The sequence below is a fragment of the Metopolophium dirhodum genome, chromosome 5 (genome assembly GCF_019925205.1).
Source record: "Metopolophium dirhodum isolate CAU chromosome 5, ASM1992520v1, whole genome shotgun sequence".
Taxonomy (NCBI): domain Eukaryota; kingdom Metazoa; phylum Arthropoda; class Insecta; order Hemiptera; family Aphididae; genus Metopolophium; species Metopolophium dirhodum.
Window position 1 is genome coordinate 24053128 of NC_083564.1, and position 12786 is coordinate 24065913.

Here is a 12786-nt window from a genome sequence, read left to right on the forward strand (position 1 = left end):
ATACTAGGTTTTATTTAGACAGTAAACTCCAACCTTTTTTTTTTGTTTGCGAATATTTCTATTATATTTTCATCAACTTTGTCATGCATATTTCGACATACATTTAACAAGCATAAACTTGTTAAACATTTCTCGTCCATCCTTGATCGAAGCCCAGTTTTAACTCTGCGTAAATTCAAAGAATTTCTATCAGCCGAAGCAACATTTAAATTCGGTGGATTCTTACATAAATACGATTAGATAGCTGAGCTATTAGTCATAATCGATAACATTGTGTTGTAGTTATTTTCATTTTTCGATCAGGTTGAGTACATCGATGACCAATAAAATTTTGATTATTTTGAAAACACTCAGGAACCAGGGCCCACGTTAATCGTAGTTATTGGTATTCCATTAGGAACTATATTATAATCCTAGTTCATATTATAATATTATGTAATAATAATTAATAAACACTCGAATTTTATTCTTTTGATTGGGAAGTATGTCGAATTGGTTATAGCTGTTTCTTTGAATATTTAATCGATCACGCCACTGTTGCTTCATGGCAGCCGACCAGCAAATCATTAATTATTTTTATAATATTATTGTAAAAGTTCAAAATCAAAAATTTGGGCGCAAAAACATACAACCATACAAGCATCTGATAATATTTTCACGGACTGGGAACGAGCAGCTTATCAGTGGCCTCGAAAGTATGTACGAGAGGCAAATGCCGGGGGTCGTAATCACAATTGAGAGTTTACAGCGCCATCTGTATAAAACACGGACTGAGATACAAAATGAGTGTTGATGGTAACAGAGGAACCTTTTGCGGGCTGTCCCCCGTCACCCGCCCACCGTGTCGTTTCCAGTCCATTATATCTTAGTCCGCGAAAAGCATTAAAACTATTTGAGGTTATGTAACATAAACGCGCATTGTGCGTAATTATTGTGCAGTATTGTGTTTTTTAGACATTCAGTGATTGTACGAGTGCGACGCCGACACGGGTTGTGATAGGTCGTCGCTGATTAAATTGTCCATTACAATTGTTTTTAAATTTGAATAATATTGTTAATGTTCAATTTTACTTAGGTATGATTGATTCATTCTAAAACTAAATTTTATTGCTTTGAGATTAGATACAGTTTAAATTATACAATTTAGAATTATTACCGCAAAATGGCAGAATTTGTACAGCGACGTAAGGAAGAAATGATTATTGAAGTTCCAGTACTCAATAGTCATTTTAAGAAATCTGCAGTGAAGTAAAAATATTTTATAAAACTTAAATTCCAATAACGTATTTATTACTATTAATTGATTAATATTATATGCTATTGGTGTATGTACCTATAAAATTATATGCTTTTATATTTACGTGCTTTGTTTACAGAAATATATTGAACCAACGAGAAAAATTTGAGTATAGATTGATGCGTCGAAACAAACAAAAGTCGGATTTTACTCTTTATATTACATTTTTGAAGTCCATTATCAAGAAAGTTGAACAAGTAATAACCTACAATAATAGTTTTAACATCTTACTATAAGTTTAATATTATAATGTAATTTGCTATATTAGATGGGTTCAATAAGTACTGAATCACTTAAGCTTGTTAATCAGCATAATAACCGGATCATAGACCTTTATCGTGCGTCTCTAAAATATTTCAAAGATGATATATCCCTCTGGAAGGAATACATAAAATTCCTGATGAAATGTGTGAGTAAATACATTTTGTAATTATTATTATTTATACTACCTATACCTAAATTATATATATCAAAATGTATTACGATTATTCAATATGTTTATCAAATGGAACATAACAATTAACAAATTCCATTCACACCTGTCTATGATGAATTGATAATATATTTATTCCTCTTATTCCTCTTGTTGCTTGAACAATTTCTATTTTATTTAAGAGTAATAATTTAGGACATTTTATTTTCTATATTTTAGGATAAACTAGAGTTGTTACGGAGAGTTATAAACAGTGCCTTGTTATTACATGGTCACATGTCAGATTCACTGTATGTTTTTGCGGTAAAACAAGAATTTGAAGATTTAAAAAATATCCAAAAAGCAAGAGAATTGTACACTGATGGATTACATGCACATAAGACTTCGTCAAAATTATATTTTATAGCCTTTAAGTGCGAACTTTCCTACTCAGAAATACTCACACAAAAGGTGTTGAAATCTGGTAATATCTAGTTAAATGTACTATAATACCTATTTATTTATCTAACTTTAATAAAATATTTATTTAAAATTTTAAAATAATTGTCAAAACAATAGTAACTAATATTTTTTTTTTTCAACAGGGAAAGAGTGGAACCAAGAGGATCCGGCATTAAATGGATCTGTAGCCAAAATAATTTATGAATCGGCTATAGAAAATATAAAAAATGATCATAATCTTTACTTCAAAATGTATCAAGAAGCTGCTCAATATAGTTTTTCATTAAACTTATCGGAAGAAATCAAAAAGTAATATTTTTATCCATTATTAAACTAACTTTAGTTATTATTAACGCTGTGGATGTACACCCGACCATAGTCTGGATTATAATAGACACTCGACTATATTGTTGTCATATGTGCATGCGTGGGGACTTATTATAAACTATGGGACCGTGTAATTAGATTACCGATTTAAGTGTATGAAAAGATAGTTAAAATAAAAAAAATTAGTAACCATAGCTACAACTTATACTACATAATATTAATCTTATAGTTTATAACAAGTCCCCACGCATCCACATTTGATAACAATATGGTCGTGTGTACATTATCAGCTCGACCGTGGTCAGGTGTATACACACAGCGTATTATTAATCCAAGCTTTATCTTTAATGCTAAGTTTTAAGAAAATTTTGATATTTGTTGTCTTTACATACTTTTCACACACTCATTATAGAATTGCTCTTTTTATTTCTCATTTTGTAGGTAAACTCTTACTCTAAGACTAGGTAGATGTCATTGGCATAGTATATAACATAATAAGATACCCAGGGAGTGACCTGTTTTTTTTTTGTTTTTAAACTATTAATAATATAACTATTAAACTATATCTACTGCTACTAAATAATTATCCCTTAATAAAATGTTGAATAGATTATATTTACTTAATTTGAACTGTTAGGCTATTAAACGAGAAATGTGTGGATTGGATTTGTTAGTTTGTATGTGAAGACAGGCAGTGGCGCTGAAGTACAAAATTAAATGTATGGCAAGGATATCCGACAACCACCCACCCCACCCACCCCACAAAACCCACTAAAATAATTTGAAACCCTCCTCGCAGTCTCACAAACAATTTGCCATCCACTTTTGTTTTATTTTTGATCAGATTTTTCTTCTTTTTTCAACCAATACGTATGTAAAAATATTAAAATAATAATTAATTACCTGCAACGGCTGCAACGATAGTACAAAATACAAAAATATAAACAAAATGCAACCTTTTATATTATATTATAATATTATGTATATAATATTAATATTGTTATTACTTATTACTCTCGATGGGCAATATTACTTAATAATTTGTGATCCTATTCCTATTAATTTTCTTAATTTTATTCTTCTATGAATCCACCCCCCAGCTAAATGTTTATATGTATGGCAGCTGCCATACATAAACATGGACTTTGGTGCCACTGAAGACAGGTATAACCAATGATATGGTGACATTCTGGTAAATGTAAATTTTAAAGCATTAAAAAACCAAATAACTATTCCTTCTAACATTTTACATAGATATGTATGTGTTTTATATTATGCACTATACTTAAGTGTTTGGTGCCAGAAGTGAATCACATAAATTCTGCAGGAGGGGAAATAAAAGAAAATGATTATTTTAATATGAATGTTTTTGTACTTGATACACGTTTTTGTTTCTGAATTTTGTAAGGTTTTCGTGTCATGATTACTTATTAACAAAAACATATATTATGGTTCATAGATTATCCTTGTAGAGGGAAAATATAGGATAGCATACTAATTTTATTAAGATTACTATCCTGATTTAAAACAGTATGTTTGAAAGTATTTAGACTTTATTAGCTAAAAAGACCTTAGATATAATAAAAATATATTGCAAACAAATATAATCGTAAAGATTTTTTTTTATGTTTATAATACAGTGAAACTTCCATATAACGAAGTCGAATAAGCAGCAAAAAAAATTCGTTATATAGAGGAATTCGTTAAATAGAATTACGTATTTTTTTCAACTTTTTTTATTATTTTTTTATTATGTAGGTATATTGTATGTAAAAACAACATCAAATATCATATTACAGTTTAATTTAATATTTAACCTTAAATATAATTTAAAAGAAATAATCGGTAAGTTTTGTTTGCTTATTATTTTTGAAAATTGTCCTTCTTTTGTAAAAAGTTTCTATATCGTCAAGTTTTAAAAAAAATTTCATCGGGAACATTTGCTTCTTGTCTAAAACCATTTCTTACCACCGATAAAGCGTTTAATATGTCTTCTTCTGTGAGTTTGGATTGTTCTACTGCATGTTCCTCTCCGTCGTCTTCTTCTTCAAATTCATCGGGATTTTCTTTTTTTCTAACCTCTTCTACAATACTTTCTTCAGTAGGTGATTCATATACGGCGATATCTTCATCAATTTTCAAATAATCTTGTAAAGTAACGCCATCGCAGTGAACTAACTCCCATTCTCGTTGTACATCTGGTATTTCAATATCGGTCTCAATATTTTCATTTGTAAATCCAGCTTTGAAAAAACATTTTTTTCTTTGATTAACGAACCTGATATAGGCAGATTGTTATTTCGTATACAAGTCATCCATTTAAGAATAGCGTTGTCAACTTCTTCATAGACACAAATTTTCATTCGTTTTCTATTGCTGAGGAGAGAAGAATTTTGCATTTGATTGGTTACGTTTTCACGGTTTTTCAAAATGGTTGATAGAGAACTTGTTGGAATACTATATTTTGCGGCAATATTTTTTTTTTAACACCTTTATCAACTTCGTTTAAAATTTCAAATTTATCGGCGATGGATAAACATTTACGTTTTGACATTTGTTTTGTACGGACGAAGAGAAAACGAAAGAATGTATACTCGTTTGCACCAATATTGGAACTGAAGTGTACTACAGTAAAATTAATCAGTTTGCCTACCTTCGGTGTCTTATCTTTATCGGGTACATTGTTCATGTACAATTTTAGTACTAAACATAAACTATCAATTTGATAGTGACAACATTTACAAAAACTGGTTTTTATCGAATAATTATTTCGTTATATAGAAACATCAGATTCGTTATTTGGAGATAAATTTACATGTAATTAACAATGAAAGTCATAGTTCTTAAAAATATTTTGTTAAACAGAAAATTTCGTTAAATGGAAGTTCGTTATATGGAAGTTTCACTGTACAATATAACTAAATAACATAATCCATAACTCTTTTATTAGCAGCAGCAAAGCAATCAATAATACTATCAATATTAATATTATGTTTATTGTAGTATATACAGCCAAGTCACAATAACTTAAAAACCTCCTTAGCTCAAATTGTTGTCTTGTCCCTTAAAGCATTAAGTTGTATTTGAGGTATATAATTTAAATCATTTCTAAATATAATTAATTTGAATTCCCCCTGAGATTTAAGTTTTTGAAACTCGACTGTATTTAAAAGTATCAACCCAATAAGTTTTAGTTTATACTCCAGTCATTCCGCTTCCTAACCCAGCTTTTAATCTAATAAACAATGGCCAAAGCATCAATTCAAATAAACATAAGCTAGGTGTAAAATAATTGATTTACTTAAACATCTAATTATACTTAATAAAAGTATATTTATTCAAACACTTTACATAGCTGAATAACTACCTGCGAAAATTTGAGAAGCTACTTGCCTGCTCTGCAGTTGGTGAATTAAGTAGAAGAGTTAATATAAGAATAACTTTTTTGATAGACACAAGTTAAAATAACATCAGGGCCTTATTCAATTCCATTATTTGGAACTTGTAAAATTAAAATGTATATACAGTCCATGTTTATAACATTCTTTAAAACAACAAAGTTTACAAAAATCCAAAAATAAAATCATAATGTTAACTCCCATCTAGTTTTACACAAGGATGTGCGTACTGTGGTATAACCAACAAAAAAAAATTAATGAGAGTTTCAAAGTGAGGATTTAAGAGTTTTAAATATTTTGTCATTTAAGTACAAAACTTCACATGGCGCTTAGTGGGTGAAGGAGATCGCCCCAGGGACTTACCTTGAACTTAACTAAAATAGTAAAATTTTAAATTATAAGGCTATGGTGTGAGGACATCTTTGAATTAATGTTATATTATCTTTATGAATAGTTAATACATATGATTTTAAACAATTGTAGTTTAATTTTAATTGTTATCTGAATAATATATTTCTGAATAAATTAATTGATGTATTTAAGAGAACACTTCGCCCAAATGTGTGTTGTCCCTGTCTTGTAAACACAACGTAAAAATTTGTGTTTAGCAGAACCAATTTTGTCATTTGTGTTGTTACCTTTAATATTAAGCTGATATTAATGTATTATCTCAAACCTAAACACAAGAACAATATCTGTGTCCTGTGTGTAGTTTTTTACTGTAATATTTTACATCTTCCAAACTCAGTTAAGAATGTTACTATTGTAAAAACCGGTGTAGAAACACAAATAATGTTCTTACACCTACGTTTTATAATAGATAAATTCATTTTAATATTAAAGCAAACAAAATTGATTTTGATATTTTTGTAATATTGTATTTTTTTTCACAGATTTATGTTGACTACTTTTAGCAAGGATCCAAATTATTGGGATACTTTAGCTACAAATGAACTGTTGAGTAAATCTTCAAACACAGAAAAATTTAAAATTACGTATGAACTTATTTATAAAATATTATGCATTATACATTAAATTAAATTTTAATTTATATGTATGTTTTTTGTAGAAAATGCCTCGATAGATATGACACAGCTCTTACAGTACTTGATACAGATGAGATGTGGGACAAGTATTTGACAACTATTTTAAAAGTAACATCAGATACTCAAAAAACAGAAGTTTATAAAAGAAATTTACTCAGACAATCTATGTTTAACGCTCACAAGAAAAATAAATTGAAACCTAAACACTACATTCAATGGGTAAGAAATTTAAATTATTTTTTTTTAAAGAAATTTGATTTTTTTTATTATTCTTTTCACTTTTATTGTTTAGATAAATAAGTCAAAAAGTTCCATGACCACCGAAATTTTGGATTTGGCTATCAAAGCATATCCAAATGACACAAGTATCTTAGAAATTAATATAGAACATAAATTGACCGATACAGATGAACTAAAATCTTATGATTTATTTAAGCAAAATGCTAATAAAGTTTCTGCCAGTATTTGGCTTAAAGTCGTTGATTATTTTTTAAATAAACCACAGATTAGTGATGTTTTCAATATGATATTTGGAGATAAAGCTGTTTGTACTAATGAAGTGAAACAAAAACTTGGAAATGAGTATTTAATGTGGTTAAGCAAAGAGAAGCCGTTGAATGATGCTCGAAATGCTTACTACAAATTAATCACAAATAGTAGTTGTGATGCAAGTCTATGCAACACTATAGTAACTCTGGAAACCGAACAACAGAAAATAGATGTCAGCAAGATCAGGCAGCATTTTACATTAGCATGCATGCAGTTTGGTAAAACCAATATTGGTTAGTTAAAACTATCTTGTTTTTGTTTTATTATTGTTACTATATTTTTTTTATGTTTAGATTTGTGGATGAAACGAATTTACTTTGAGCTAAAGTATGGGTCACCAAAACTTGTTTCTGATACATATCATCAAGCGTTAACAACTTTGAATAATGAGGAGTCTGATCAATTTGCTGAACAATATGCATCAAGGGTTTCTATATTTAATAAAATTAATAAAATATAATAACTGCATAATATCTATGCAGATTATTAAAGATTATATACGATTCCAAATTGAAGAAAACTTATTCAAATTAATTATTTTTATAAGCGTTGATATGGAACTTTCTTATGAATTCTATCATTTTCAATTTGTATTCCGTCAGAATTTTTTTTCAATAACTGTATGCGCCATCTGAAATTAAATTTACATTTAAATTGTCAACAAATTTAAAACCTTAATATTTGTATTTATACTTTATTACCTGTTAAATATATAAGCACAGCACCAAGTACCAACACATAAACTTGAAATAAGTATTGTACAAATTAAAATGATCATATTTGGTGATCTATTTCGGAATAATAGTTTTATAATAGGGTCTTGCATTATTTTGGTCCATTTGGTTGATAATCCAATCACTTTAAACATTAAATAACGTTCTGTATTTATTGATAGATAATTAATATAAAACAGATTTTACAAACCTTTAATTTCCATTATATTTGTGACCCAAGTGCTATTCATTTCAGTGCTCTTGACAATACATTTCCAAATGCCTTGAAAATGTTTATTTTCTATGGTTATTGTATCCACATCAATCTACAAAATTCACCAGAATGAATTGAATTGTTTTATAATTAAATTAACAGAATGTTTTTAATACCGATGCGAGGGAATTAATTCCATAACTTTTTATCACAAAACTATCGTTTACCAGCCATTCTTGTGACAATCCGTTAAATAAATAACTCAGTGTTGCTGCGTTGCATTGCACTCTAACCACATCTCCAATGTATACAGATATGGGTTTGTCATTTATAGCCACGGCGAACAGTTTCAACATCATTCTTTTAGATTTTTGCGGCTGTGCCACAAACGCATATACTCCTGAATCACGAGTTGTACATGAACTTATAACTACAAAAGACATACAAAAAATCATTATACTTTAAGAATAATATATATTTTTAATGCCTTAAACCTTAAGAGATTGTTGTTAATATATTTTGTGTCATATTAATTTTAATTTGCATACCTAATGAGTAATGTGACTATGTAGTAATGAATATATTACTAATAAAGTAGGTACTTACCTACCTATTTGAAACAAAATCATATTGATATTATATTAAGTCAATAACTTAGCTATAAGAAAAAAAAAACAACCTGTCAGCCAATCAAAAGCTGGTCGCTGGTTAAGAATTATTAATTGTTTTTAGTTTTTACTACCCACTACAAATTAAATAATTTTATTAGGGTTGTACTTGTACTATACATAATATGTTCTTATGTATTTTTTTTTATGACATTTTTTTTTTTAGAATTTGTACCAAAGCAATTCTATTTGTTACGCTTTTATTGAGGCGTATGCATGTACATTGAATTGCCTACTTGGTCAAACTCGGGGTGGAAATTAATATATTCAATAAATTCAAATTATAGCCTGTGCAACACTCGTATATTTCTATTTATCAATTACAGATATATATATAATATATTATATATTATTTGAATATTTGATGCTAATATGTAATAAAATCTAGTTAGATACATCCGATACACCCCGCTCAATAGTGGTGAAGAAAATTACATTTGATGAATGGCGTCAATGTGTCGGTAACTAGAAAATAGAAATAACTGAGGCGGTATCACCTATAAGTGATAGTCAAATGATTTTGTCACGGGAGGGATGTGGATAATTTTTTAACTTACACTATTTGATTATTATAAATATAATTTATGGTTCATTTTATACCTGTACTCAAACTATTATATATATTTAAAAAAAAAAGGTCATAGGCTGGGATGTATGATATTATATCCCATCTCCCATCGTCTGATCACCATTAATTCATAAATTTTAATAAATACCGAAGACCAATTACGGTGAAAAATGTATATATACGTAAACACAACTCCCAGAAACCATTATAGTACCGTACAATAATTTATTATATTTTCCTTTACCCAAAGTGCATCTGTCTTTGTCGTCGTCTGCGACCGTCGACGTCACGGTCTTACCGTTTCGCAGCCAACCGAACTGGGCTTTCGGCGAATCGGCCCGGACAGCGTCCACGGTCGACCGGTCGCACAACACTGTCAACCGGTCGCCGACAGTGGCCACCGCGCTGTGCGTCCTGCTGGCCAGCAACCGTCGCACCGCGGCCGCCGTCTTGTCGGACACCTGTCCGCACTCGTGTTGGTTGCACGCGCCGACCGCCGTGGCCGGCCCGAGACACGGTCGGCCCGCCACGTTTGGCCTGGGACTGTCGCACCGCCTGCTCCGCACTCCCGTCCCACCGCCGCAAGTTTTCGTGCACCGCTCCCACTCGCCCCAACCGCCCCAGGCCCCGTCTCTGGGCGGACCGTCCACGTCCGGCAGCCGCCTCCATGGCTCGTCGCAGTTCACCGTCCACTCGGTCCGACCGCCGCCCCGGTTGGCCACGGAAAAATAACGGACCAGCAGCGGCCGCTCCAGGTCCACGGTCCAATGCCGCCAATGAACGCCACCACAGTCCATTCGTAACACGCTCTCGTTCCAACTGTACAATGACTTAACTATTTAATATGTATATTCTATATATATAGTTATAGATATAGTGTTATTATAGTAATGTCGTTAATATTTATCATTACACGCTATAATACATTAGGTAATAGATATACCTATTACCTAATTACCTAATTACTACATTACCTATAGGTAGATACTATATAGACACTGTGAACGTGGCACTATCGTTATATGCACCTGTACTTGAAACTAGGAGGGAATGGGCTAGTGGGTGACATTTGAGCATCAAAAATTGAAAATTGTATGATATATATTGTAGGTACTTGTATCACAGTCAAACTCGGTTAATTCGAAAAGGAGCACCTTGAACTTTTTCTTGGAATTTCTTATTATATTGTATTATCTTGCGAGGATAACTTCAATTCTCGAATAACTCGAACTTTTTGGTCGGTCCCTTCGTCTCTGCGAGTTAACCAATAGTCCGATTGCATTATGTTATAGTTACGTAACACTTTGTTTTATATTTTAGCCAAGATGCGTCGTAATAAGTAGGTGTATGTAAATCAGAAAAATAATGCAAAACAAAAATAATAAATCTCATTTCGTCACGCTCTCGGATATTGCAATTTGCAAGCCATCGAATACCAGGTCGAGCGGTTCGTGCTCGTGCAAGATGTCGTTTTCGCAGCAGTGAAATGATTTTGGGTGGACGATTTAACCACCAGCGGTAGTACGCACGACGTGTCCTAAGCGACCAACCTCAGAAGGATTCTGGTCCAATTGCCGGCCGTCAATATTGCACCGGTGTTGGATTCATACGCTCCGAGCGATTTCTTCGGCCGCTTCCCTTCGTGCCACAACTCCGCGCGTCCACCTTCGATCTCCAGCACGTGCCGTTCGCTGAGCACCCGACTCGTTAACGCAATACACGTGACACCTGTCGCAAACAATATTTCATGGTATATGACCGCAATTTTTGTAAAGCTCAAGTTGGTTATCTATACGTTTATAATATAATATTAAGCCAGATATTTTATTGGTGTGCACGACGTGCGTTAGGTCCCCTTTGCCCCAAATACAATTAGCTCTATCGACATTTTTTTTTAAAAAATTATCACAACTTTTTAGTGAAACGCAAACGCTGACCGTTAAACAATCATTATAAGAATGTATTTTGTATTTTACACGCAATCACACACATGTAAAAAAAACCGTTCGCCATCCCTGATGCAGTGTATGGCTTAACTAAAATCTATACCTACCTTAGTGATCTAATACTTTATACTAGGTATCATTTATGTAAAAAACATTCATTTAAGAAAAAAACATTTATTTAACCTAACGCTAAGACCAGGGGCGCCATTTGGGGGGAGCAGGGTATACTTGGGCTCCCCTATTTTCCTGTGTCTTATTGGCCTGGATTAAAATTTAGAATGCGCCGACGGCCGTCCCGAGCCCAATTTCTCCCACTCTCGCACTCGATCGTGCATGGCGGTCCCCGATCAAAACTGTCCAACAAGTATACACCAATTTAAAATAAATTGTACGTAAACACGTATATTATAGTGGTGCTAATTGGAACTGGCTGTATATTGTAGTTGACAACGAACTGACGGCACTGCACGCACTGGCAGTTGTTTTTTCCACTATAAACAATATCCGTATTTACTATTTTTGAAAAAGTGGCCTGACAAAAAAAAAAATTGGCCTGCTTAAATTTTGGCACCCCTGTTATACAACTCAAATGGCGCCCCTTGCTAAGGCACCCGCATGTGTTGTCTCCGTCTTACTCTTACAAATGTACAACATAGCAAAAACTGCAGTTTTGCGCGGGAAAGAACCGAGAAGGCTACAAACATAAATAAGAAACGAGACTTTCACCACATAAAAATGAGAACTTTGGCTGTGTAACGTTGTTTTTATTTTTTTGATATCATTTATATGAAAAAAGTTTTTCCAGTTTGGAAAACACAAACAATAATGGTTTTTGAAACAGTAAGAACTTTTTTCATATAAGTGATATCAAAAAAAAAAAATAAAAAAAACGCTGCACAGCCAAAGTTCTCCTTTTTAAGTGGTAAAAATCTCGTTTCTTAGTTATAGCCTTCTCGGTTCTTTCCCGCGCAAAACCGCTTTTGCTATGTTGCACGTTTGTAAGACAGAGACAACACATGCGGGTGTAGCGTCCTCTTAAATGAATGTTTTTTTCTTAAAAGAATGTTTTCTACATAAATGATACCTAGTATAAAGTATTAGGAAATTAAGGTAGATTTTAGTTGAGCCATCCACAGCAGGGATATTGCGAACGTTTTTTTTTACATGTGTGTGAATGCGTGTAAAA

At 31.9% G+C, this 12786-nt stretch overlaps 2 protein-coding genes across 3 annotated transcripts; one reads left to right on the plus strand and one right to left on the minus strand.

Annotated features, from left to right (window-relative positions):
• The first annotated feature begins 887 nt into the window (after nucleotides 1–887).
• On the plus strand, nucleotides 888–8169 carry LOC132945359 (U3 small nucleolar RNA-associated protein 6 homolog). 2 transcript variants are annotated; one of them, XM_061015077.1, is made up of 10 exons: nucleotides 888–1075; nucleotides 1148–1248; nucleotides 1377–1494; nucleotides 1566–1706; nucleotides 1950–2193; nucleotides 2315–2480; nucleotides 6790–6891; nucleotides 6966–7161; nucleotides 7235–7724; nucleotides 7785–8169. In XM_061015077.1, exons 2-10 carry the CDS (start codon nucleotides 1163–1165, stop codon nucleotides 7949–7951), a joined length of 1710 nt encoding a protein of 569 aa, XP_060871060.1. In that variant the 5' UTR covers nucleotides 888–1075; nucleotides 1148–1162; the 3' UTR covers nucleotides 7952–8169. The 2 variants fall into 2 exon arrangements, with proteins under 2 accessions (XP_060871060.1, XP_060871059.1); XM_061015076.1 differs by having other exon boundaries at nucleotides 889–1248.
• On the minus strand, nucleotides 8032–8873 carry LOC132945360 (uncharacterized). Its single transcript, XM_061015078.1, has 4 exons — nucleotides 8595–8873; nucleotides 8416–8530; nucleotides 8193–8349; nucleotides 8032–8122 (listed from the first exon to the last, which is right to left on the minus strand). Exons 1-4 carry the CDS (start codon nucleotides 8871–8873, stop codon nucleotides 8032–8034), a joined length of 642 nt encoding a protein of 213 aa, XP_060871061.1.
• Nucleotides 8874–12786: the final 3913 nt, after the last annotated feature.

What these genes read in the sequence shown, in the direction of transcription:
- LOC132945359 (XM_061015077.1), top strand. Translation starts at nt 1,163, where the DNA reads ATGGCAGAATTTGTACAGCGACGTAAGGAAGAAATGATTATTGAAGTT. An exon ending in TTATCGGAAGAAATCAAAAA is followed by an intron (nt 2,481 to 6,789) that starts GTAATATTTTTA and finishes TTTTTTTCACAG; the next exon opens with ATTTATGTTGACTACTTTTA. An exon ending in CTAAACACTACATTCAATGG is followed by an intron (nt 7,162 to 7,234) that starts GTAAGAAATTTA and finishes TTTATTGTTTAG; the next exon opens with ATAAATAAGTCAAAAAGTTC.
- LOC132945360 (XM_061015078.1), bottom strand. Translation starts at nt 8,873, where the DNA reads ATGATTTTTTGTATGTCTTTTGTAGTTATAAGTTCATGTACAACTCGT. An exon ending in AAATATAATGGAAATTAAAG is followed by an intron (nt 8,350 to 8,415) that starts GTTTGTAAAATC and finishes TAATGTTTAAAG; the next exon opens with TGATTGGATTATCAACCAAA. An exon ending in TGTGCTTATATATTTAACAG is followed by an intron (nt 8,123 to 8,192) that starts GTAATAAAGTAT and finishes ATTTAATTTCAG; the next exon opens with ATGGCGCATACAGTTATTGA.